Genomic DNA, 23,052 nt, shown 5'->3' on the forward strand with positions numbered 1-23,052 from the left:
TCATCAAAGCTTCGACGATCATTTTTCCACGTATGTGTGATATAGTTCACAAAGCTCGTCTTCAATCAACAGCTATGTCCTATCGAGACTGGTATAATATAGTCTAGCTCCTCCCCACAGTCTTTAGATTTTCTATATTTCCCTCCCATATGAGTACTGTATCTCATGCCCGGCTGATCTGTCGCCATAGGCCTTGGCGCCGATCTGTTTACTCAATCTCCACCAACGCATCCTTTCCTTTTTTTTATTTATTCAACAACCATAACTCGGACAACTCTGAAACTTTGATAGATCATTCTATGGCCTCAAAATCAGGTCATCAGGTCGCCAGACCAAAAAAACGTCGAAGATACGAGAAAATAATGCATTAGCCCTAATCTTGCTTGAAGCATTGCTAACGACTGCACAACATCCTATTGACAAGGGTATCCCTTAATTTTTGCCCCTGCAACGTCTATCATTTATTCATATGACTTTTAGAATGCTTATCATTATTCCCCTGCAATTATTTCTGCTTCTACTTGGCGAGGGAACACTCTTAGCAATTGACAGTGCAACAAAAGCATATACTACTCTAATCATGACTGATCCTACTACTATGGGGTTTCATGCTGGAGGCTTCTCTTTATTGATCATCGATATTTGCCAAAACTATGCATATCTAACCTAGAAGACAACTCAGATGCATCAGAAGAGGAAGATACTCCATCAACAATTTATTGACTTACTCATCAACGAGATGTTAGGCTATATTCTACATACTCCAGCCATAGGTAACCCTTCGGAGCATTTCTGGGAACACCTAGAGAAGAAGAGGCAGTGTGCCTATCGCCTCAAAGTCAGAGGGGGGGGTGTTCAGGGGTGTAGAAGGAAGGGGAGAGTTCTGCGGAAAATATCTGGCAATGCTAGACCAACTCCGAAGCCTTAGGAGGTTCTGACAGTTTGTAAATGCTATAGAGTTGCTCTATGTGTAGATAGGCCTTGTTTCCAGAGATTTCATGCCATGAATACTACTGATTAGCATGGAATGGTAGAAACAATAGCAAAAGTTGAATAGTTTGAGGCGTGCCAAGGCCTGTTACGACAGATCAGCCAGGCATGAGACAATCGAGCTGCAATGCTAACGTTACGATCGACATGTTGTATTATTGTGATAGTTACAACATTTACATAAGACACTTAGAATCTACGTTATCAGAATTACTAAGTGGAACTCCTTTCAAAGACTGCTCTTATTGCGATTAGTGCTAAGAGCTATAAAACGCGCGATGGCTGTCGGAGATAGATGAATAAATGATGGTGTATTTTTGAACATGCTTAATGATCCATACTCTGTTTGTAGTTATGTAGTATTCGTACCACCTTCTCGTGGCCACACTCTAATGCCGCCTGTAGTGCATTACCGTACTGTCCTCCTTGAGTGTTAACATCAGCACCTCGGTCCAGTAGTGTCTGCACCACCTTCTCGTGGCTATATACTGATGCCGCCTGTAGTGCGTTACCATAGTATCCTCCTTGAGCGTTGACATCGGCACCTCGGTCCAGTAGTGTCTGCACCACCTTCTCGTGGCCATAGTCTGATGCCGCATATAGTGCATTACCGTAGCGTCCTCCTTGAGCGTTGACATCAGCACCTCGGTCCAGTAGTGTCTGCACCACCTTCTCGTGGCCACTCTAATCATTGCTTATGAGTGCTCATCCTGATCACCTCTGATCATTGCTCATGAGTGCTCACCCTGATCACCTCTGATCATTACGTTGTCCAGGTCTGACCTTGTGTGCAGTTCAGGGTCCAGTCCTGTCTAAGTCTGTCATAGTTCCTTCGCAGAGTGCCAGGCAGCTCTGTAGTGCCTGTCTGTGCTTGGCGTGTTCACGTGCTGTAACAAAGAGGTTCTGACAGGTTGTAAATGTTATAAAGTTGCTCTATGTGTAGATAGGCCTTGTTTCCAGAGATATCATGCCATGAATACTACTGATTAGCATAGAATTGTAGAAATAATAGCAAAAGTTAAATAGTTTGAGGCGTGCTAAAGCCTGTTACAAAAGATTAGTCAGGCATAAGATATGTGCTAGTAGCTAATGACAATCAAGCTGCAATGCTAACGTTACGATCGATATGTTATATTACTGTGATACAACATTTACATAAGACACTTTAGTATCTACGTTAATAGAATTACTAAGTGGAACTTCTTTCAAAGACTGCTCTCATTGCGATTAGTGCTAAGAGCTATAACGCGCGCGATGGCTGTCGGAGATAGATGAATAATTGATGGTGTATTTTTGAACATGCTTAATGATTTATACTCTGCTTGTAGTTATATAGTATTCGTATCACCTTCTCGTGGCCACACTCTAATGCCGCCTGTAGTGCGTTACTGTAGCGTCCTCGAGCGTTGACATCAGCACCTCGGTCCAGTAGTGTCTGCACCACCTTCTCATGGCCACATACTGATGCCGCATATAGTGCATTATTGTAGTGTCCTCCTTGAGCGTGGACATCGGCACCTTGGTCCAGTAGTGTCTGCACCACCTTCTCGTGGCCACGGCCTGATGCCGCCTGTAGTGCATTTCCGTAGCGTCCTCCTTGAGCGTTAACGTAGGCGCCCTTATCTAACAGCATCTGTACGATCTCTCGAGAGCCATGATATGATGACACCTGTAAGACAGACCCGTAGGTTCCGCAAATTGTATTAACAGGTTTCGATACGCTAAGTAATACTGATAGTAAATTTGAGTATTGTTGTTCCGCAATGAAGTAGATTAAAGTCACGCCGGACGTGACCTTCTTAGATTTGTAACGCTCGAGGACATTCCACCAGAGTCTGTGTAAGTCCAACCAGAGACCGTTCGCGTCGATTTGATTTTTCAAGAAAGCTAGCTGAGAGATACTATGCTGCTGTGCTTGTTCAGCGTGGTCGAAAAGATATGAAATCGCATAGTCGAGAAAGGGCAGTTTCAGGCGCATTTCAGATCTGAATATGTCTCCAAGGAGGCATTGGTCTTGTGACTAGCTTCACAATAATGTTCGTATTCTTTAGGCATATTATTCATCGATATACAGCGGAAACAAGCTATCCGCAGGATTTCATGGCTGATACCAGCAACATTCGTGGCCAGAGCTCGGGATATTGATGCCAAGCCATTCTCTTTGAGTAGGAATTCGCGAACTGTCTCATGTATGAATTGGACCGTTGCCGCTTGTGACGGGGCAACTTCGACAGCTTCAACAAGACCACGTGAACAGTTGAGGACAAATCTGGCAAGGCGATCGGGCGCAGGCACAGAGATCTCGGTAGGTAAAGTGCGTATCGGGTTATCCGGCGATTTAGAGTATTCCATTGCAACAAATAGTTCTGCCGGCTGAAGTGGACGCATGCGGAAAACCATCCACTGAAAGAAAAGCATGCTGGTTTCGATCCCGTCGTCACTCTTCAGCAAGATCCCTTGAAATAGCTCGTTGAGACCTGCTGGAATGGTTTTGAGCCGAGCTTTCATTTCCGATAAAGGTACTCCACGGTCATCGAGTTTGTTCAATATCTGCACGACAAGGACGACCCAAAGAAAGATCCGAGCTGATTTGTTCAGAATCTCGGCTCGAAGGTCGCCCTTTTCAGGACCATCAAGGCACGTTAGTTCCTTTGTGATGTAGTTATCAATATCCTGACCGTGCTCAAGTTGATCTTCGACCACCAAGGAAAGTCCTCTAGTAATGCTGATGTGAGGATAGTGACGACTCGAAAGGCAGATGTGGAGTTTGCAAGAGCTGCCAAGGGCTAATGCTCGGTCAAAAAGTTGTTGTAAAAAGCTGATCATTTGTCGGACATCATCCTCATACTCGGCCTCGTCGAGTGCGTCGATCAACAGGCACAGTCCGGACGACTCGTTCGACTCGATAGTATCATAGAGAAATTCTTGCAGTTCTTCCACAGACCAGTTCTCCCCCAATTGTCCTGGGTCTTTTAAAGCAAATTTTTCTGCAAATAGAGTTCGGATGCTTGGATACGAAGACAGAAGGTGATGCACAACTGTACGGTACAAACCTAAACTTGACTTCTCAAGAGAAGCCGAAGCTCGGGCATTGAAGAAGTAAGGGACGATGGTTTGCTGGACACGGTCCTTGCTCTTTCGCCTACGAAGCCATTCAAAAAGAGTCTTCATGAGTGTCGACTTGCCGCAGCCAGGTTTGCCCTTGATCCACAGAAAGCCGCTGTGTTGAGCTAAGCAGCCATTTTCATACCATGTCCGAAAATGCGGATGACGAAAGAGCCACTGGCAGGTTGACAACAGTGCTTTCTTGACGTTGTTGACACGAAAGTCGATTCGATCGAATAGGAGGGACTTGAGGAGGAAATTGTACTTGTCTTCGCTGATCATCATTGAATTGTGTTCAGAACCCTGACCTGACTGCTGGATGTGGCCACCCATGATTTCCATATGCGATATAGTTGTGTTGCCATACGAACGACTGTTACTCGGCCCCGAGACGTTCACATCATACGATGTCCTGACACGTTTTGCAGGCCTCGGCTCGCCTAATCGTGAAACTTGTGCCGTCTGACCGACGTCGGCGGCTCGCCCAATGAAGTCATCGACATCATTGAGCGGCGCCAGTCTCCGGCACAATCCCAGTGATCTGACCTCATCAATAACACCAAGACGGCCAGCGATATTACTGCCACACTGCTTGTTAATCTCCTCCTTGAGCCGGCGGAACGCATTGTCGCCCTCGCCATAGATAAGCGGCATAAACACGTTGAAAATTCCGAGTAGACAATATGCTCCGTCCTCTGTCTCCCTAGTCTGGCGCTTTTTCGTCCAACGTATTTTTTCGTCGATCGGAAATTGAGCGAGAGGTGTGCCACACAGAGCAGCGAGAGGAAGGGTCGTGACCTCGTGGATCAGCTGTGCCAGCGTCTGCTTTGTCCCTATGAAGTCTTCTTCCTGCGAGAAGAATTCGACAATAGCAGGGGCCAGAAGCTCTTGCAGCGTCCAGCCTCGTGTAAACCATCGGCTGATTCGCAAGCTTGATTCCCACATGCTCTGCACTTCACCGATGTTGTCACCCTTACGCACTGATACATCGGAAAGATAGACATAGCACTTTTTCGCATCACGATACCAACTAAACATCAATGTGATGGCTTTCGACAGCTCAACGTGGTTGTCTTTGTTGATACAACATGTATCCACCCAGAAGTACTCGATCCCGTCTTTTCTCGCTTGTTCTCCACAAAATCGAATCTTCGCATATCCCGCCTTGCTTTGACCTTGACTCTTCTGTATATCGGCGAAGGTGACTTCGTTGCGGTCTAAACCCCAGGTGTGGGAGAGGATCGCATAGGGAGGAATGTTCTTGTCTAGATCATCGGTCAGGCTGAGCTCGTTCTGACTGCTCCATCTCAAGAGTCGCATTGCTGCATCGTCGTTGGCAATTGTGTTAGGTCCGTGAAAGGTGCTCAGTAAATTGCAATCTCCGTAACTTATAAATTCTCACACAACTGTACCATCTACTAGAGGTCGACCGAAGGACGGCCAGAAACGCTGAATTGTTATAACCCAACCTGTGACTCCTACATCATGCTCAGCCTCATCGAAGCAGCTTTGAGATGTTCTGGCAAGCAGGCAAACTGCGACAATCACGTGACTATCGCCAAGTGCCGGAGGCTGCCGTTCGCGAGATCACAGACAGACTCCGCTTATATGTCGGAGCATAGTTATCGAAGCACAAGATAGAAAGCAGAAGAGGTTTCAAATGACTATCATAACAGTGTAACAGGAGGTGTGGTGACTTACAGGCTGTAAGCGGCCGAAGGCCTATTGGGTGTCCTTAACGTTCTAAGCGCCGTAGTGGGGCAAGACCCTCAGCTTTCCAAAGATTATGGACACATCTTTTAGGACTTCGATTTCGCACATAACTATACTACTTACACTGGCAGAGCTTCAATCCAACTTGAAGTTCAGTTGAGCGGCATCTCCAAGTCTTGGCAACATCTCCGCAGCTTCAATGAACAGGATCTTCGATTTTGTGAAGGGTCACGCTTGTCCTGCGCTTCTTTCAAGCACTGCCAGTGCATGAGCACTGCCCATCATGGCAGCCAAGACCCTCTCGCCAGCATCTCGGCCCATCCTTGCATCGAGATTCACTCGCATACCCCACCCAACAACAAGCACACGATTCCAACCCTCCGTACAGCTTCTCCCCCTCGACCGCCGGCTTATCCGGCCTCTCTCTACCTACGGCTACATGCAATCCAAAGCGCTGGTCTACTCAACCCACGGCGAGCCACGTGATAAACTCCATCTACACACCTATTCAATCTCACCTCCCACCCGAACATCCATCACACTACGCATGCTGGCTGCGCCCATCAACCCCGCGGATGTGAATCAGATCCAAGGCTCGTACCCGAGCAAACCACCTCTCGGTACCGCGCTTGGTACGAGTGTGCCTAGCGCCGTAGGGGGGAATGAAGGGGTTGCTGAAGTGCTGGCTACAGGTGGGGAATGTAAAACCGTGGGGAAGGGAGACTGGGTGATCATGAAACGTACTGGCATGGGGACATGGAGGACGCATATGCAAGTCGATGAGGGGGAGGTCATGAAGATACCGAACAAAGAAGGGTTGAGCGCGTTGCAGGTTGGCACCGTGAGCGTCAACCCGGTATCAGCGTACCGCATGGTGAAGGATTACGTCGACTGGAGTGCTTTCGGCCTACGTGATAAGGAGGAATGGCTGATCCAAAACGGCGCGAACAGCGGTGTCGGTCGCGCAGCCATCCAATTCGCCAAACAATGGGGCATTAAGAGCCTGAACGTGATCCGCGAACGCCCCGGCTGGAAAGCTCTAAAGTCCGAGCTCGAAGACCTCGGCGCCACAAAAGTAGTCACGGAATCCACTTTAATGGAAAGAAGCTTCAAAGACCAAGTCGCCGAATGGACGAAATCAGGCCGCGAACCCATCAGACTCGGCCTGAACTGCGTCGGCGGTAAGAACGCCACTGCGCTGGCGAAACTGCTCAGTCCAGACGCTCAAATGGTGACATATGGCGCCATGTCGAAACAACCCACCCTGCTGCCTACCGGGCTGCTTATCTTCAACAACATCACCTTCAGCGGGTTCTGGGTGAGCAAGTGGAGTGACCGGCATGCGAGGGAAAAGCAGCAGACGGTAGAGGACATCTTAAACATGATGAGGGAAGGGAGCTTCAAGGATGTTCCTGTGCAGGAGCTGCTGTGGGATCGGGGGACGAAGGAAGAGCAGTTGAAGGAGGCGGTGCAGGGGACTCTGGAGGGGTACAGGAAGGGGAAAGGGGTTTTTCTTTTTGGAGAGACTTGAATGAAACATGCTCATGGAGTCCAAGGTTCTTCTCTTCGGTAATAGAAGTGAGTCTGCTGTTGAAAGCCTCGATGTCAACGACAGCAAGGAAGGCGGGAGAAATTGGTCCGGCCTCAGGACGGTCACTCCAAGTATATGGTCTGGAAGGCTAGGTAATTACCGGAGTATCATGCATCTGTGGAATGCAAGAATTGAGGTCCCACGTCCCCTGCCGAGCAGAAAATCACCGGCAACCAGCGTTACGTGACAGTCTACGCTGTGGGATCGCAGATGGCTTTGAAGTTGTGCCAGATGGATTCATGAGCCTTCCAACAAGTGAGAACAGTCGAATGGTCTGACGGATAAATGTAATCATATTGTAATCCAGAGACATCAAATAAAAGTGCAAACGTCGGACAATATGACGGAAGACTCAATACATTTTGTATTAATTTTGTAGTATATACATAGAGCCTCAACAATCTGTAGGCATATTACTCGCTACCCGCGACACACTGTCCAAGCTTCTCCATGCCAGCGAACGATACTCTAACCGGCCTGATACAGCGCTGGACCAGCAACAACATGAGGGTTGACCTGGGAAATGTTGAATGGCGTCACATACAGATCGAGATCTGTAAGAACGACAAACATAGTGCCATTTACAGCTGGATCTCCCTCAAATGTTGATACATCCGGCTGGACGGTCATGCCAGTGGTGCCAGACACGTTGGTCAACGGCGAATAAGTCACGTTCAATTGACTGGCCCACAGAACGAATTTTGGAGCGCCAGCGGTGGTCGATGTGATGTAACTGTTGTTCGGCCCTACTGGCCTTCCTGGTGTTTCCCAAGAAAAATAGACCTGACGACCTGGGTACGACAAGGGAATCGTGCGGTTTTGACTAATGCGAGGATTGCAGTCCGCGAGCTCATCATCCGCATCAAAGCAGGCCTCCTCGGGAGGGACCACAGTCGAGTTTAAAGTGTTCATACCAGTGTCAATGGTCTCGTTGATACCAGTCTGACGGGCATCGAGACGGGCTGGGTTTGGCTGATTCAGGATTGCGAGAGCTGGAAAGTTCTGCCATGCCAGGCGAGTTTGATTGGCCGGACATTCCGAGATGTATGGTGCAAGCAAAGTCCAGGCCCATGACTGAGGCACCCCAACTTCAAACCAAACTGGCATGGGGAAGATGCCATCGAACTGACGGAAGATAAGTTGCTGCCTAGCCTCGGTAGTGATGGATTGGAGCAAAAGCGTGGCAGACTCGCGAGAGTCGAGATGTTCTAGGAAACCATACACGCCGGACTCTCCAAAACGCGTCAACTTCTGGCAGAAGTCGAGGAATTCGCGCACAGTGGTAAATGGATAGTTGTATGTGCACTGAACGGGAGCACTCTCGCCAATAATATTGGTGAGGAGTGTAGAGTGACCAACTTCTTGGTCCGCCATGAACTGGATTAAGTAGCGATCTTCAGCAGTCAAGCCAGCGGCCTCGAACTCTTCGGCAGAGAATGTAGCAAGACCATGGTGGAAGAGATCGAGCTCAATCCACTCCTGATACAAAGCGAGCGCAAATGACTGATAATCAAAATCGCTCTTGACATTGTAAACAGGCTCGGTCCCATTGGTGCCAAGCCCCCCGGCCGGTGTATACGGAGCTGGCTGAGGGTCTTGAAGTTCGCCATTTGCAAGGTAGGTCGTTGCTGTAGGGTTTGGTGGAAGCGCTGGGATGGAGGCTGCCAGAACAGTGTTCGATAGAGCACCGGTCGTAGTTGGCTGGCCACTATACGGGCCGTGAGAAGTAGGACCCGTAACCTGGCTGCTCACAACAGGCGGTGCTGGTGCAGCAGTTGCGGTCGCTGCCGGCGCATCGGTTGTGGCTTGAGGGGCTGGTGCTGCAAAAGCAGAGGCTGTAAGAGCCAAGAGGCCAGCAGCTTGAAAATAAGAAGGCATATTGGGTGAGGGATAGCAGGACCAAAAGCGCTTCAACTACAGGACAAGGTAAGGGGAGGAATCGGAGCACTTATACAATATACCGGGTGACGGGGATAAGACAGGGCCTTGATGACCTCACCAAAGCAGAGAGGCAGCCTCCATGACATGTACCACATTTTCGTCAACACGGCTCTCACGGAATGCTCTTCACGATTTGCCACCATTTCAGATTGGCACCAGCAAGGTTTCTGTCATCCTTGTCCAAGAAGAGGTGGAAAGTGGGCCGGTAGGAATTGGCGCACAGTTGCGTCAATCCACCGCGCCTCAACACGTACACAATGTCTCAGCAGACTGAGCTTCCCAAATGGCAACTGCCGGGGTATTCAAGAAGTCCTTCAGTGCTTGAGCCAGGATCTGTCACTTACGGAAACCCAAGGTCCGACCAATCACGACTGCCTTGGATGAGCTCCTGGTTGACTAAGGTCCTTGGTAGTGGACGGATCCTCGCTGCTGTCGACTCCTAATGTGAGAATGTGAGAGTAAAACTGCAGCAGCTGCTACTCGAGTAGGTTAGCCGCATGGAAAACATAGTGAGAAGGGAGCTCTGACAGTTGGCAAGGTTGTTGGTTCCGATGTCAACGAGTAAGGATGACGTTACCATGCGGCTTTGAGTTGACGCTACCAGAAGCTTACGTTGGACAACCGAGCAGGATCTGTAATAAATGGGGTGTGACCTACCATGCTCATGGAACAAGGTGGTAGAGCAGTGAGGACGAGGTGGGGTTTCTCCAATCCGAAGCTGCTTTTCACGATAAGTACGCGCAAGCCTAAAGCTGGCGGGTGCATATTAAGCCTTGAAGCGTAGGACAGATTCGCGTACAGTATGATAGCTTGATCGAAGAAAGTTACTCGAGTATGTTGGGACTTCGTAACGGACTTCCGTTGGAGTGCTGATCATTCTCAAGGCACGAACCATCAACCGGAAGGGTAATCGTGCCAAGCTGAAGAGAGCGGGGACTTACTATGTAGTACTACTACCTAGCAGGAGAAGGCCCTCTGGAAACTATGCCTAAACTACCATCAATATGTGCTTAGTTTCGGCCTAAACGTGGCATGACCTAGTATACATATAATTATGCATTTAAACACCTGAAATATAATAAAATTTGTTCTTTCAGACGTTATTTTCGAAAAACAATAGTCAAATTATAACTAACTTATGGGGGGAGCGATGGACTCACACCTTCACGCGGTGCTTCCTATCAGTATCTCATAGAGAGTGGACTCTATGAGAGAAGCTGAGATGAGTCCTCCCGCTTGCGAGCGGTCACGACGCGTTGCGGATGGTGCCTCCTCAGTGGCATCACGACTGATTAATTGCGAAAGAACTCTATTGGGCAAAAGCCGCAGGCGTGAGCTCCCACGACCGGATAAAGCGTGAGCTACGAGTCTCTGCGGAAGGTTGCAGTAGCATATCTACAAATGCTGCATTTGTGCCGGAAGCTATTTGGTGAGCCGTGAGGCCTTAGTTGAGCCATACATCGAATGTGTCACAGGTGCTCACAAGCGGCCGTAACTTTATAGAAACAGATTAGATCTGATAGGACCGAATTATAATCTGTGGAAATAGTTTTATTAAGGATTTGCGACCTGTTATAAGACCACAAGCAGGAGAACATAATTACAGATGTGTGTAATCTCTTATAAACAAAAAGCGGTAGTACTATGATTTCATAATGCCTATCAACCCATCCGAAGGGTTAATCTAGATAGTACTGCCCCCTTCCACCTTTTGAACGCGCTAATAACGCGTTAATCAACACCTGCAGGCAACTATAACAAGTTACAAAAAAAGACAGAACATTACAAGGCCGAACATCACACAAAAACAGGTTATAAGGAGAAAAAAATCATTAACAATAAGAGTCATGCGGTTGCGAATGATACCGACCCTTTACAACATAACACAATCTGGTATAAGGAAGAGGAGGGGGAACAAGGATTACTGTAATAAGTTTTGGGAGAAGTTCGATTACGAACAGAAGATACCAAACAATTAGTATCACGATTAGTTCAACACATCGGCCAGTAACTCAAACGCAGGGACGAGATCCTCTACACCGATACCAGACCCCACGACAAACTACGACACTTTACGAATCCGGGCGACTTCATCTTTCCGGGACTATCTCGAGGTTGGAAATGACTACACACAAAAGGAGGCTGGCCAGCACCAACTCAAGCACACAACTCCTACGCACAAGCAAGCGGAGTTACGATCAATTACACACCAATACGCGCCAGCAGCCTACGAACACCAACTGACCCACAACATCACAAAGGCAACACTCTGGAATGCTCCCATCTACTCGCTTCTCCCTGTAGGGGACATAAGGGAGTAGAATTAAGATGAAAGAGCTCGGAACCTTTCGTGAAGACACGTCTACCTGGTATCTGACACAAACAACAGATACAGAGGGCTTACAGGTTTTCTTCCCCAGAGGGTTTATCCTGTACATAGCTTTTGTTCACTCCCTCATGAGCTCAATGGCTCGATAGGTGTAAGAATAATAATAATAACTAACTTATGGTTATATGAGCCTCCCTATAATCCTTAGAATAATAAAACGTCTGTTAAATTACCAAGGTCTAATACCGCACCATTTTCAGAGCCCTTCTCTCCCGGTAAGTACTTGAGTAACACTTAGTAGACTCTAACTAGAGTCTACCATGTGCTGGTGTCGACCAGTCTCATAGCGGCAGGGTTAAGATTACCGTTCGTAAGAATCATTCCTCTGTAACACACAATTTTAGCTGTCAAATCTTAAATAACTTACTCCTACAAGACACTTGTACAAGGACCTAGAGTCAAATGTACAAAATAAGGAGTCCGCCAAGAATTTTTATCAACGAACAGAAACGCAGAAGAGGATGCAAAGGAGGCCAGGGCGCTCCATCAGGGTCCACAACGCGTCAAAACATTAGTAGTAAGCAAAATAAGCCCAATATGGATATTTTGGACATACTGAACTCCGCAGGAGCAAAATGAGCATAACTTCATTACAGCGGATGGCAATAGATGCCTTTATTAGGCATTTCCATAGTAGTTATCCCCATGCGGCCCTAGCTGTGAGCTCTCTTTCTAGCCGTAAGGAACCTCGTCAGGAGGCGAAAATTTCGGTTAATTTACGTCCTACGAAGCGCACATTACAAACGTACGAAACTGTACCTCGACGGCTGGATAGCGGATTACTTGGTGGGACGAAAGCGAACTCGTTGCCTGCTACAGTGTCAGCTCTGTTCCACAATGTGACTGTTCAAACACCCCATATCTCTATCCAGATACCTCGTCAGTTGAGTCAGCTCCAATAACGTAGCGTCATACCTGATACTTCTGGCAGCTTGGCAGGTCATGCTCCACATATGTATTTCCTAGTAGCAGATACTCCGTAAGAGAGCATCAATCCGCGCCAATGCTTGTCTCATTCCATCTTCAGCCTGAAAATGAGGGCATCGTTTGCCGCTGCCAATTCCTCGAGTACGTTCTGAGGCGTCTTTCCTCGTTGTCTGCCTTGAAAGGTGTCAACTCTTTGCACTTTCAGGCTCACTGCTTCGACCTAGCACCAGGATGGCACTTGAAGGCTAAAATCAAAGTTCCGCTCATTTCCATGCTCTCTAACGTGGTTCAGAGTGCAGGATGTGAAGCATGAGCCTTATTGTTGAACGGTGCTCCTATTAAGTAGAAGTAGCGTAGGTAAATATTTGCAGGTTGGCTTTACGCATACGGCAGAATTCTCTCCGAAATCCCCCTGAGGGTTGACCAATTAAATCGTAAGACAACCGCCACAGAGTAGCCAACGAAAACTGGCCAAACGAGCCCCTCACACTTCAACACATCTGAGCCGCCCTACTCTGTACGTTCGCAATACTTCTTAACACTAGCAATTTCTAATCACAGCTGTCCGGATATCCGTTGAAATTGTTATGCCTACAGCGCTCTCTCCTAGAGCATTTCATTCAAACTGAACTGCATAAGGTTTCTTCTCTCTCAGGGCATGCAAACCTGGCGACTGTTTTCAGGGGCCACCTAGGTCAAACGGCTCTTCCACTAACTAGCCCTGCCAAGATTAAAGGGGCGTCTCAAACAGAGCATCAATTCCAGCAGATTTCTGACATGAGACGTGCTTCAACTCTAAACAATGAGGTTTGGAATTCAGCTTAGCCTCGGCCATTCGACATCTATCATGCTGCCATATATTTCCGATTCTCCTCTCGATGTGGCGACTGAGTTTCCTTCCCTTCCCTTCACTTTGTGCCCCCGTCATTTCAATTTAGCCGGCTAGGTTGCGAGTGCTGGTCCACTCCCTGGTCTTCTGGCTTAATCCTCAGTCGTCTTTCCTTTGTCTCTAACATAATCGATCCTAGAAACTAGTTCACAGCAAGACAGCCATGTTGCGTGCAACAGCAATTCTTCCCTTGGCATGCGCCACCGTCGCCTTTATATTGTCCATGTTGGTGCTGTTCGCAGGCGACTCCCCGAAAATTCTTCCATCAGTCGAATTATTGAGAGTGCGTGGCAAATAACGATGACAAGTACTCTCAACAAGGCAGGGCTGATTCTTAATAGTTAAATACCTCCCAAGTTGGCCAGGGCTTAAACCTCTTGGGCGACTCAGAATCATCTGATAGGGGCGGCCTAGGCGGCTTGTTCGACAAGGGAAAAGATGCACTTCAGGATGTTGGAAATGATGCCATCGACGCAGCGAGTAGTGCCGTGACTGATGCTCTTGACATCAAGGACTTTTACTCGGCTCATCTGATGACGTTCTGTGAGGGTGACTTTAAGCCTAATGCTAAAGACCCGAAAGCGGAGGAAGAGGTGACAGCTTGCTCGAAGCGCAAAGCATTCTACACTTTTGATCCAACAGAAATCATCGAATCCAAGCTACCAGAGGGCCTCGGCCTATCGGATATCAAATGGCCAGATGAGATCACCAACGGGGTGAGAGCCATCAATATGGCTTCAAGGGCAATGTTCTTCTTCTACCTCATCGGCATCGCCGCAGCTGGCATCGGCATGATCGGGGCAGTCTTCGGACTTCTGGCCTACGAGCATAAGGTTGCATTGGCCAATCTTGGGGTCAACTCTGTAAGACCTTCGAAAATGTTCAGTCCCCTCTGGTTGACCAATTTATAGCTTGGCTTTATCTGTCTCGGTCTTGCCTCGGCGATCGCAACAGTCGTCATCTTCCGCGCTACACAGGCAGTAAACGACTTTGGTGGAGACATTGGACTAGCGGCAGATCGAGGTACCGCGTTCTTGGGTATGACATGGACAGCCACCATCCTAATGCTTCTCGCAACCATCGGTTGGGTTGGCGAATTCATGATGGGTCGCCGCCGGAGCGTTTACAAGGAAGAAAGCTATTACTGAAGAGCAAGCGAGATTCTAGAATGTCATGACTGTAAATCGATGCCTGCATTGTATAGAGCAGATAACTGGGTTGAAGATTGCTCTGGTAAAGCGAATGAATCTAATGTCTCTAATGACAAAATCCACACCATCATATTCAGCGATTTCCCCCGACCTTGGGCAATGTTGTATCCGATACAATCCGATAAATTTGTACAGAGTAGCAGCTTACATGTGCCTCGTGCAGACTCGTTCTAATTCACTAGTACTTAATACTGCGTAGAAGAGGGAGGTGAACCTTGGCGAAAATGCTCCTCACCACGGCCTTCTGCCATGCCTTGAAACATTCCCTTCCCTTCAACAAATGTTTCCCCTATGCGTACTTAGTATCCGAAACAAGAACCACTTCGAATACATTTGTTCTCTATGCTTTTGCAGATACAATTACCGGTCGATGGAAATTCTCCCACAAGCATAAAAAGTCATGGATTTGCGCAGCGTCTTCGCATACTGCATTGATCATTCAGAACAGGCCCTTGTACAGGGCAGATGCCAGAGACGTTGACATGCTGCATGCTGATGTACTATTGTTCATAAATATGCTCCCTTTATCATGCAAGACTATGCCTGTCAATGGTAGTGGTACAAGCTGCTTTCCATGCAACCATCTATATTAGACCTGGACTCTCAAGCTGCTTCTGCGAGACTGGTGTGCTCTGTATTCCTTTCTGCATAAAATCCAGTCACTTACAATGTGCACTTTGGTATTTGTTCTACCATTTCTATCATAGTGAAGAAATCGTCTTTGTTTCTTTACATCTCAGTCACTCGTTTTCCGCAAGCTAAACTACACTCTACTGCTATTTGACCGACTTCCTCTTACTCAGCAGACCGCTGCTGCTATTGTAACTTATTGCACTCCAGACCAACAACCTCGCGAGATGTCTGAAGCCTCGCCACTCATCTCACCTGCTGCATCGACTACCTCTTTCTCAACCGCTTGCACCTCCATATCACCAACGGAGATCACCCAACCACGATATCTTCAAGATGAAGAACAGAGCCAACGACAGCACAAAGCACCTGTGCGAAACTACAGCCGTCCTCAGCGTCGACGCGAGATCACCAGCCAGACCTTGCTGCTCTCGTCACCGTTAGCAACTCTAATCTATACCGCGTCCAGCACTGCTGCTGCTCTCCCACTGACAAGCACGACATCGGCAAACATTCCCCCCAGTTATTCAGTTGTTAATGAGAAGGGTAATGTGCTGAGGAAGAAGAGGGCTTCAGGTGGTAGGCCGGAGAGGCTGGTTCGAATGGGTGGACCGGAGATTAGAGTCGTGGTTACCAGTTCTGAGAGTGTTTCGGAAGAGTTCCTCTGTCCTTAGGAGTTGTTTTTAATGGTGAGATGTTCTCATTCCTTCAAGAGTAGAGTAAGAGGTCTAGCTCATATTCTGTAGACGCTATCAGTGAGAGGACTTTAGAGAAATAACCTAAGTTTCGAATAAAAAATGATCCAATCGAGTTACGGCCAGGTCGGAGATCTTCTATTGGCTGGATAGGTCATGCTGCCAAATATCTAGGCCATCACCCCATACATAAACGTACCACATACTATTCAGGCTTGCTTACATGGCTTCACCACGTTTCGCGGCTGAAGTTCGGGTGTTATGTAAGTATGTCAGTGGGGTTTGAACTTGGCCCAAGCTTCCACTACCTTTTACCCCGCACCGAGCTGGAATTTTGAATATTATTGTATCCTGCAGGTCAGCAACTCTCACCGACATCTGTTTCATTGCCTACCGTCAACCTATAAACCCCTTCTATCTTCAACGAAAGAGCTGTCGAAGCCGAGGTCAGTTTGGCCCAGTTGCTGTGATTCCAGTAGGATCTGTCGCTGACATTTATGCTCCAGACACTTCACAACAATCCACAATCCACAATCTGACCTCGTATTACCATCACCCAAGACCTGATCATCCGCAATCATGGTCGGGAAAGCAGTCCACTTTGGTGGCGGCAACATCGGTCGCGGCTTCATTGCTGAGCTCTTCCACGAAACTGGCTATGAGATCGTCTTCGTCGATGTTATGGATAGTATCATCGAAGCTCTCCAAAAGGCAGACTCGTACACTGTGACCGAAGTTGACGACAAGGGCGAGAAATCCAAGACGATCACCAACTATCGTGCTATCAACTCCAAGTACAACGAGGCGGATGTTATCAAAGAAATATCAGAGGCAGATGTCGTCACTTGTGCGGTTGGCCCCAACATCCTCAAATTCATCGCTCCTCCCATTGCCAAGGCCATCAAGGCTCGTACCATGTCCAAGCCCCTAGCTGTTATTGCATGTGAGAACGCTATCAATGCCACCGACACACTTGCGGGCTTCATCAAAGACTCCAAGAACATGGACAAGGACACCTTGGACAATCTGCCATCCAAAGCCGAGTTCGGCAACTCTGCCATTGATCGAATCGTTCCAACTCAACCCAAGGACGCCGGCCTCAATGTGGTGATCGAGTCATTCTACGAGTGGTGTGTCGAGACAACAGGTTTCAAGTCTGGCCATCCTGAGATCAAAGGTGTACACTGGGTCGATAACCTTGAACCATATATTGAGCGTAAGCTCTTCACTGTCAACACTGGGCACGCTACATCGGCCTACTTTGGTCACTACAAAGGTATCCGGACAATTCATGAGTCTCTCCAGGACCCCGAGATCAAGAAGGCTGTCAATGAGGCTCTTGATGAGACTTCTCAGCTGATTGTCCAAAAGCACGGCGTCACCAAGGAGGAACAAGAGAAATATGTCAATGCCATCATCACTCGAATCTCTAACCCTGCTTTGGAGGATGTTACTGACCGTGTGGGTCGTGCTCCATTGAGGAAATTATCTCGCAAGGAGCGCTTCATTGGGCCTGCAGCGCAATTGGCAGAAAAGGGAGGCAAGGTCGATGGACTTCTGAAGGGTGTAGAGATGGCCTTGCGCTTCCAAAATGTTGAGGGCGACGAGGAGAGTGCTGAATTGGCCAAAATCATGAGCACAACATCAGCATCCGAGGCAACAGAGAAGCTTACCGGGCTTGAGAAGAGTCATCCTCTCTACGAGAAGATCGTTCCTATTGTCGAGAAGGTTCAGAAGGAAGGCAAGAAATGAATACATTGCTTGTCCAACCAAGTTGTGGCTGGAGGAAGCATCTGACCTTTGATGACATTGGCTATAGAGCAACCAAACAGCCTGCGGCCATCGTGCTGAGACTCAAGATTCCCAAAAGTATAGGAGAGACCCATGAATCTGAGGGATACCACGGGTTTGTATTACTCTACCAAGCAGATTAGACACCAATATAAGAGGATATCATGACAATGATACCATTTGGCATTCGTTTCGGTTACTATAAATTGACAACCTGCGTTATGATTGTGAAATCGAGTTGGAATGAGGATGTCCGACCTTTATCTCCATCTACGCAATATCATCTTACGAACTGACATTCAGCTCTTGGCCGACCGTTCAAACTTCAAGCACAAGCTTTATACCGCTGACGCCCTTCTTCAGGATATCCAACGCCTTCTGCGCGGACTGCAAGCCTCCCTCGACCACCTGAATTCTTGGACTCGGCACAAACTCTCCCTTCTCTACCTGTTCCTTTAACCACACCCTAAAAACGAAATGAAAAAAACTCTGTCCTCTCCCGCTCATCCAGCGGAGCGGCAACAAATTTCGCCTCTACACCCTCCACCTTTGGCGTATCTTCCGGTATATGGGTGGCAGACGCCAGTTTCGCAGTCTTCTCCCCCTTTAATGCTTTCAAGATTTCCACACTCGATGGCAACTGCCCAACCGCATCGAAGCCATTGTCAATGGTCACCCCGTCCACCTTTGCCGCCTTGATAATGTTCTCCACTACACGCTCATCTTTATAATAGAACGTCTTGCTAGCTCCTAATTCCTTTAGATACTCGTGATGTTTCTCGCTCGCGGTCGTGTAAACTTTGAACCCCATCATCTTAGCAACCTGGATCGCTGCGCTGCTGATACTACTCGCGCCACCCCATACCAGCATCCCCTGCTTACCCGGCGCTGTGTACGAAGTGTCGCGAGGTAAACCTATAGGGTACCATCCAGACCATGCTGTCACGACCGCCATGGGCAGCAGACTCGCCTCGTTAAAGGCCATGCCCTCAGGCAACTCCACAGTTTTCACAGCTGGGACAAGAACCCGTGTTTGAAGCGCGCCGTAGTCTGGCGCGCCCTGCACGAAGAAACAAGGCGCAAAGGCAGGGACACGGGTACCTGGTTTGGGGGCGTCAGTGGGGACGGAGGAGCCCGCGGAGATGACGATTCCTGCGACGTCGGAGCCTGGGATGGCGGGATAGGAGGCAATGAAGAAGCCGAGATCACGCTGTATATAGTCGATTGGGTTGAGTGCGATGGATTTCACTTCGATGAGGAGCTCATTGGGACCTAGGGTGGGAGGGCAGGCCGGTGGGTTACTTCGAGAGCAGAGCCCTTTGATGTCAGGAGGGCGGCGAGATGTTGGCCTTGGGGGGTCGAGGTGCCAACGACTTTCTGCTTGATCTCGTTGACGATAGAAGACATGGTGGGCGTCTGGGTCAGTAGCTTCTGCTGGAATGTGGTTGAAATGAAGGTGACAAGATATAGGAAAAGGTGGTCAAGGCAGAAATGTCAGGGATGGTCAATGATACGATGTGAATATAGCGACCGAGACGAAAAGTACAACGAAAGAGAGGAACAGCAACAGGTTCATGTATCTTTGCGATGCAGTGCAGGCCAATACCATACTTGGTCCGATTTTTGAGATGTCCTAACCCTCCCAAAGAATGCAAAATGCTTATCATGTCCAAGATCAATGCAGTGAAGCTGCACCCAAGGAGAACTGTGCTCAGTTAGCAGTATGTCAGATGTCCCTGGCTTTTGATCCGGGGTGGCTTGCAAAGGATTGGGTGCTAGGAAACATGGTCAAATGAAAGCAAAGCCGTCTTGTTAACTCCGAGTGGGATCAATTAGTTAAACTCCGCAGCAGAGCAGGTGTGGAGACGGGAGATGATGAGTCTAACGTCCAAGACATCCTGCACGATACTTCATACGTCCATAGACCTGCTATACTCCGCAAGCGTATATGTAAGGTACAGCATCTTACATTATCTATTGCAAAGACAACGAGTCTTGATCTGTGATTGGTGATCGGTGATTGGTGATTGGGCACTGTCAAGGCCCATCTGTCTTTCTCCCCCCCAACCAGCCTGCGCTATCCCGCCCTTGCTCCTTGCTGCCTATTGCAAGACCACCCACACCAAAACAATGCCTCCAGATCTCAACTCAGTCCCGCCGTCTCCCAAACCGCAGGTCAGAGCTAACCCGCGAGTGTCGACCTCATCATCTCACAGAACTTCCGCTACTATGCCTCCTCCATCGTCGACCCACTCCACCTTTGTTTCTCCCACTCTGCCACATGCAACCATGGCAGCAGGCGATGAAAGTCACACAAGTGCAGGCTCCGGTAGGTCCTATGTATCCAGATATCTGCTAAGAGGAGAAGCTGATGCAGTCCAGGACCGATGCGCCATCCTCGCCCTCTGACCGCGGCAGATTTACATCTACTTCTGGAGCAAGAGCAAGAAGGCATTGTAGGTCCACCAGACACTTTTGCATACATAACCTCCTCAACTTATGTCCTATATGAAGAGCCTCACGTTAATCCTCATTGATGTAGGTGAATCGCCTAACCCGGGAACTCTCTGCCCTGCGAGCTCAGACCGCGTCTGCCGCATCCAACACCTCATCCACCTCCTCCCTAGCCGTATCCACCTCCAACGAACCCGGCTCCGCGACTCATCCTCACCTCCACACCCCCCACCACCAATACGGCTATCAAATCCCAACCCCCACCTCCGCCCGACGCCATCGATCCTCCAGCTCGCTGAGCGCAAGAAGCAGCCGTAGCATCGCCGGCACAGCTACCGGCACCACAGGTGCAACATCCGTCTCTGGCGTAGCTCCTGCGAGAGATCTACCACCACCTACCACGACCACAACGTCGAGTAGTCGACCCTCAGTCGAGCTGAGCCGGGATCCGAGACCAAGCGTCAGCAGGCAGAGCTCGACGAGGAGTGAGCTTAGACAGTCTCAGCATCCTACGCAGCAGCTTGCCACTCCGGCTGGACATGGGCACGGGCACGGGCATGGGCATGGGCATAGACATTCGATCAATTCACAACAGGCTGCGGGTGTAGGCGCTGGGTCCGGTCAAGGGGTTTTGGCATCGCCGAGCGGAAGATATGAAGAGTTGCTTGCTCAACGAGAAGAATTGGAGGGTCTAAAGCGGGAGAATGAGGCTTTGAGGCGCAGAATTAAGGAACTGGAGGTGGAAAGGCGGAACTCGAGCGAAAGACCGACGTCGACTTCGCACGGCGGAGGCTCATGATGTTTCGAAACGGACGGGTTACATGGGCGGCATCACAACACCTGCGGTCATCCATACCGAGTGGGAAGGAGCTGTTCGAAGGGTAGTGCTTCCGCCAAGGAATTCGTATTTTCCTGCCATTTAGTATTGAGCGAGGCGTCCAAGCAAACCAGGGAGGGGTATTAGCGACTCAAGGCATCCTTCAACTCTTCAATCACTACCAGCGAGCTGGCCGGAGGACAGGGCGCAAAACGAAAACAGGCTCACTAGCAATCGAGCCATATCCTTGCATCATCTCCATCTTCCTTTCCTATGGCGGAAAACTTCTCCAGGTCCGTAGTGCTACTGTGCGTTTTACGTTTACGCGATATCCCTTACAGACTAAGTACCGTCGTATGTGATCTACTTCGCCTTGTGCGAGATTGAAAGCACCGCTCTTGCTGTAGGTTACCTTACCTTGCGGTGGGAGAGGGAGGGGATATTCGGGGTTCTGATATACGTAGTAGGAATCAGGAGGCTATTTACTTACCGAGGCGGACGGCTAGTCACTTACTATGTAGAGAAGGCAAAGATGAAAGGTAAGGTTTTGTGCATTTGCACGTGCATGTGTAGCGGACACGGAGGAGCATTGGCTTGGCTATAGGTATTGGAGATTGCTGTGTCCATCTGCTCTAGGGATGGACTCTGATTGATTCTTTTACGTAGTAGCTCGAGCACGCACTCCCACCTCCGAACCAACTCGACGCAGTTGTGTGTGGAAACAGGGCTACCAACTCCAATTCTGGTTCTGGTTCTGGTTCCGTGACATGTGTAGACACTCGGTCATGCTGGGGAAATCAGTCGCTCGCTCGCATGGTAGTGGATGAATGAATGAGCGAGCTCTGTGCTTGCCGAGTAATAATGACAGGCTGCGCCCTTCGAGGGGGAGAGAAAGAGAAAATGACGTGTGGTTCCACCCCTGAGACGTCTTCCCAGTACGCCGCGGAGCTGATGCCAAAAAATGCAATATGTATGTGTTGTATCGGTGGAATATGACAGAGATGTCATGTCCTCTTATTCCTCTGTTCTCCGTATCCATTTTGACTTCCCCTCCTGTATACTTGTTCTCCGCTTTTCATCCACAATCACCTGTCGAGTTCATTATAAGCTTAATCGATCCAAACTCCTGACCCTCCTCCCCGGACCTCCCGTCACCAGTCCTAACCTATAAAACTTCTCCTCCCCTGTTGCAGTCCTGCCGCCGATGTACCATTTTTCTGGCCCTAGCGCATCGATGAATCCACCGGATGAATTCGAGCTGTCCGATCCGCGTCTCTGTCTTCCTCGTGATAACGGTGTGGATGTGCCTCCTCCGGGTGGTGAGATACTCATGTTATGCGGGGTGCTGACGCCGGGTGAGCGGGATAGGGGAGAAACGTGGTGGATGTGAGAGGATGCTGCTACGACAGCAGCTGCGGTGGAGAAGGTGTTGTTGGTGTTTGACGGTGGAGATTGCGGCGAGTTGTTCGACGGCTGTGTGCTAGGAGATGTTCCTGCTTTCGTGGCTATCGAGCGGGTATGTGATGTTGTGGTTGTTGAAGTTGCGGTGCTGGAGGTTGTTGAGACATGGGCAGATGATGCTAGTGTCGTGGGTGAGGTGGAAGAAGAAGAAGCAGCTTTGTAGGCTGGACTCGAGTGTGCGCGAAAGGCGGCGAGGAAGTTTGCGAAAAAGGGTTGGTTCGTAGGCATGTTGGATGTGGGAAGGTGACTGGAAGGTGTGTAGCGATAGAGGACTAGGAAGTTTATGGTCAGCGGCGAGGTTGACGAAAGTCAAGACAACATAATCGCATCGGATAGCTGATTCTCCTGGTGTTGGCGTAGACTGAGAGCTCTTTTCACTGTGAAACTCTCAGAAGTTGCGTAGATATCCGACTGGTTCCGTTGGGGTTACAGCAGACGCCTTGTGCAT

General features: G+C 49.0%; 9 protein-coding genes across 9 annotated transcripts in view; 5 read left to right on the top strand and 4 right to left on the bottom strand.

The window, feature by feature from the left end:
- EPUS_01815 (uncharacterized protein) overlaps positions 1-5,415 on the bottom strand; it is a gene marked incomplete at both ends in the record, with an annotated part of 8,606 nt that extends 3,191 nt beyond the window's left edge. The window contains 3 exons of the mRNA XM_007806552.1: positions 1,360-1,674; positions 2,339-3,010; positions 3,109-5,415. Coding sequence (XP_007804743.1) covers positions 1,360-1,674; positions 2,339-3,010; positions 3,109-5,415 — 3,294 coding nt within the window. The remainder of the gene's footprint in view (positions 1-1,359; positions 1,675-2,338; positions 3,011-3,108) is intronic.
- A 676-nt stretch (positions 5,416-6,091) lies between these two features.
- EPUS_01816 (uncharacterized protein) lies at positions 6,092-7,339 on the top strand (the record flags this gene model as incomplete). The annotated part of the gene is made up of 1 exon (XM_007806553.1): positions 6,092-7,339. The coding sequence occupies one exon, from the start codon at positions 6,092-6,094 to the stop codon at positions 7,337-7,339; it is 1,248 nt and encodes a 415-aa protein (XP_007804744.1).
- Positions 7,340-7,867: 528 nt separating this feature from the next.
- EPUS_01817 (uncharacterized protein) lies at positions 7,868-9,277 on the bottom strand (the record flags this gene model as incomplete). Its single annotated transcript, XM_007806554.1, has 1 exon — positions 7,868-9,277. The coding sequence occupies one exon, from the start codon at positions 9,275-9,277 to the stop codon at positions 7,868-7,870; it is 1,410 nt and encodes a 469-aa protein (XP_007804745.1).
- Positions 9,278-13,708: 4,431 nt separating this feature from the next.
- Positions 13,709-14,693, top strand: EPUS_01818 (uncharacterized protein; the record flags this gene model as incomplete). The annotated part of the gene is made up of 3 exons (XM_007806555.1): positions 13,709-13,828; positions 13,887-14,408; positions 14,457-14,693. 3 exons carry the CDS (start codon positions 13,709-13,711, stop codon positions 14,691-14,693), a joined length of 879 nt encoding a protein of 292 aa, XP_007804746.1.
- Positions 14,694-15,613: 920 nt separating this feature from the next.
- Positions 15,614-16,060, top strand: EPUS_01819 (uncharacterized protein; the record flags this gene model as incomplete). The annotated part of the gene is made up of 1 exon (XM_007806556.1): positions 15,614-16,060. The coding sequence occupies one exon, from the start codon at positions 15,614-15,616 to the stop codon at positions 16,058-16,060; it is 447 nt and encodes a 148-aa protein (XP_007804747.1).
- Positions 16,061-16,660: 600 nt separating this feature from the next.
- Positions 16,661-17,833, top strand: EPUS_01820 (Mannitol-1-phosphate 5-dehydrogenase; the record flags this gene model as incomplete). Its single annotated transcript, XM_007806557.1, has 1 exon — positions 16,661-17,833. The coding sequence occupies one exon, from the start codon at positions 16,661-16,663 to the stop codon at positions 17,831-17,833; it is 1,173 nt and encodes a 390-aa protein (XP_007804748.1).
- A 505-nt stretch (positions 17,834-18,338) lies between these two features.
- EPUS_01821 (uncharacterized protein) lies at positions 18,339-19,279 on the bottom strand (the record flags this gene model as incomplete). Its single annotated transcript, XM_007806558.1, has 2 exons — positions 18,339-19,082; positions 19,175-19,279. 2 exons carry the CDS (start codon positions 19,277-19,279, stop codon positions 18,339-18,341), a joined length of 849 nt encoding a protein of 282 aa, XP_007804749.1.
- Positions 19,280-20,002: 723 nt separating this feature from the next.
- On the top strand, positions 20,003-21,125 carry EPUS_01822 (uncharacterized protein; the record flags this gene model as incomplete). The annotated part of the gene is made up of 3 exons (XM_007806559.1): positions 20,003-20,201; positions 20,255-20,328; positions 20,415-21,125. 3 exons carry the CDS (start codon positions 20,003-20,005, stop codon positions 21,123-21,125), a joined length of 984 nt encoding a protein of 327 aa, XP_007804750.1.
- A 1,119-nt stretch (positions 21,126-22,244) lies between these two features.
- Positions 22,245-22,832, bottom strand: EPUS_01823 (uncharacterized protein; the record flags this gene model as incomplete). The annotated part of the gene is made up of 1 exon (XM_007806560.1): positions 22,245-22,832. One exon carries the CDS (start codon positions 22,830-22,832, stop codon positions 22,245-22,247), a length of 588 nt encoding a protein of 195 aa, XP_007804751.1.
- Between the last annotated feature and the right edge of the window lie 220 nt (positions 22,833-23,052).

The sequence above is a fragment of the Endocarpon pusillum genome, assembly GCF_000464535.1.
Source record: "Endocarpon pusillum Z07020 unplaced genomic scaffold scaffold5526, whole genome shotgun sequence".
Lineage (NCBI taxonomy): Eukaryota > Fungi > Ascomycota > Eurotiomycetes > Verrucariales > Verrucariaceae > Endocarpon > Endocarpon pusillum.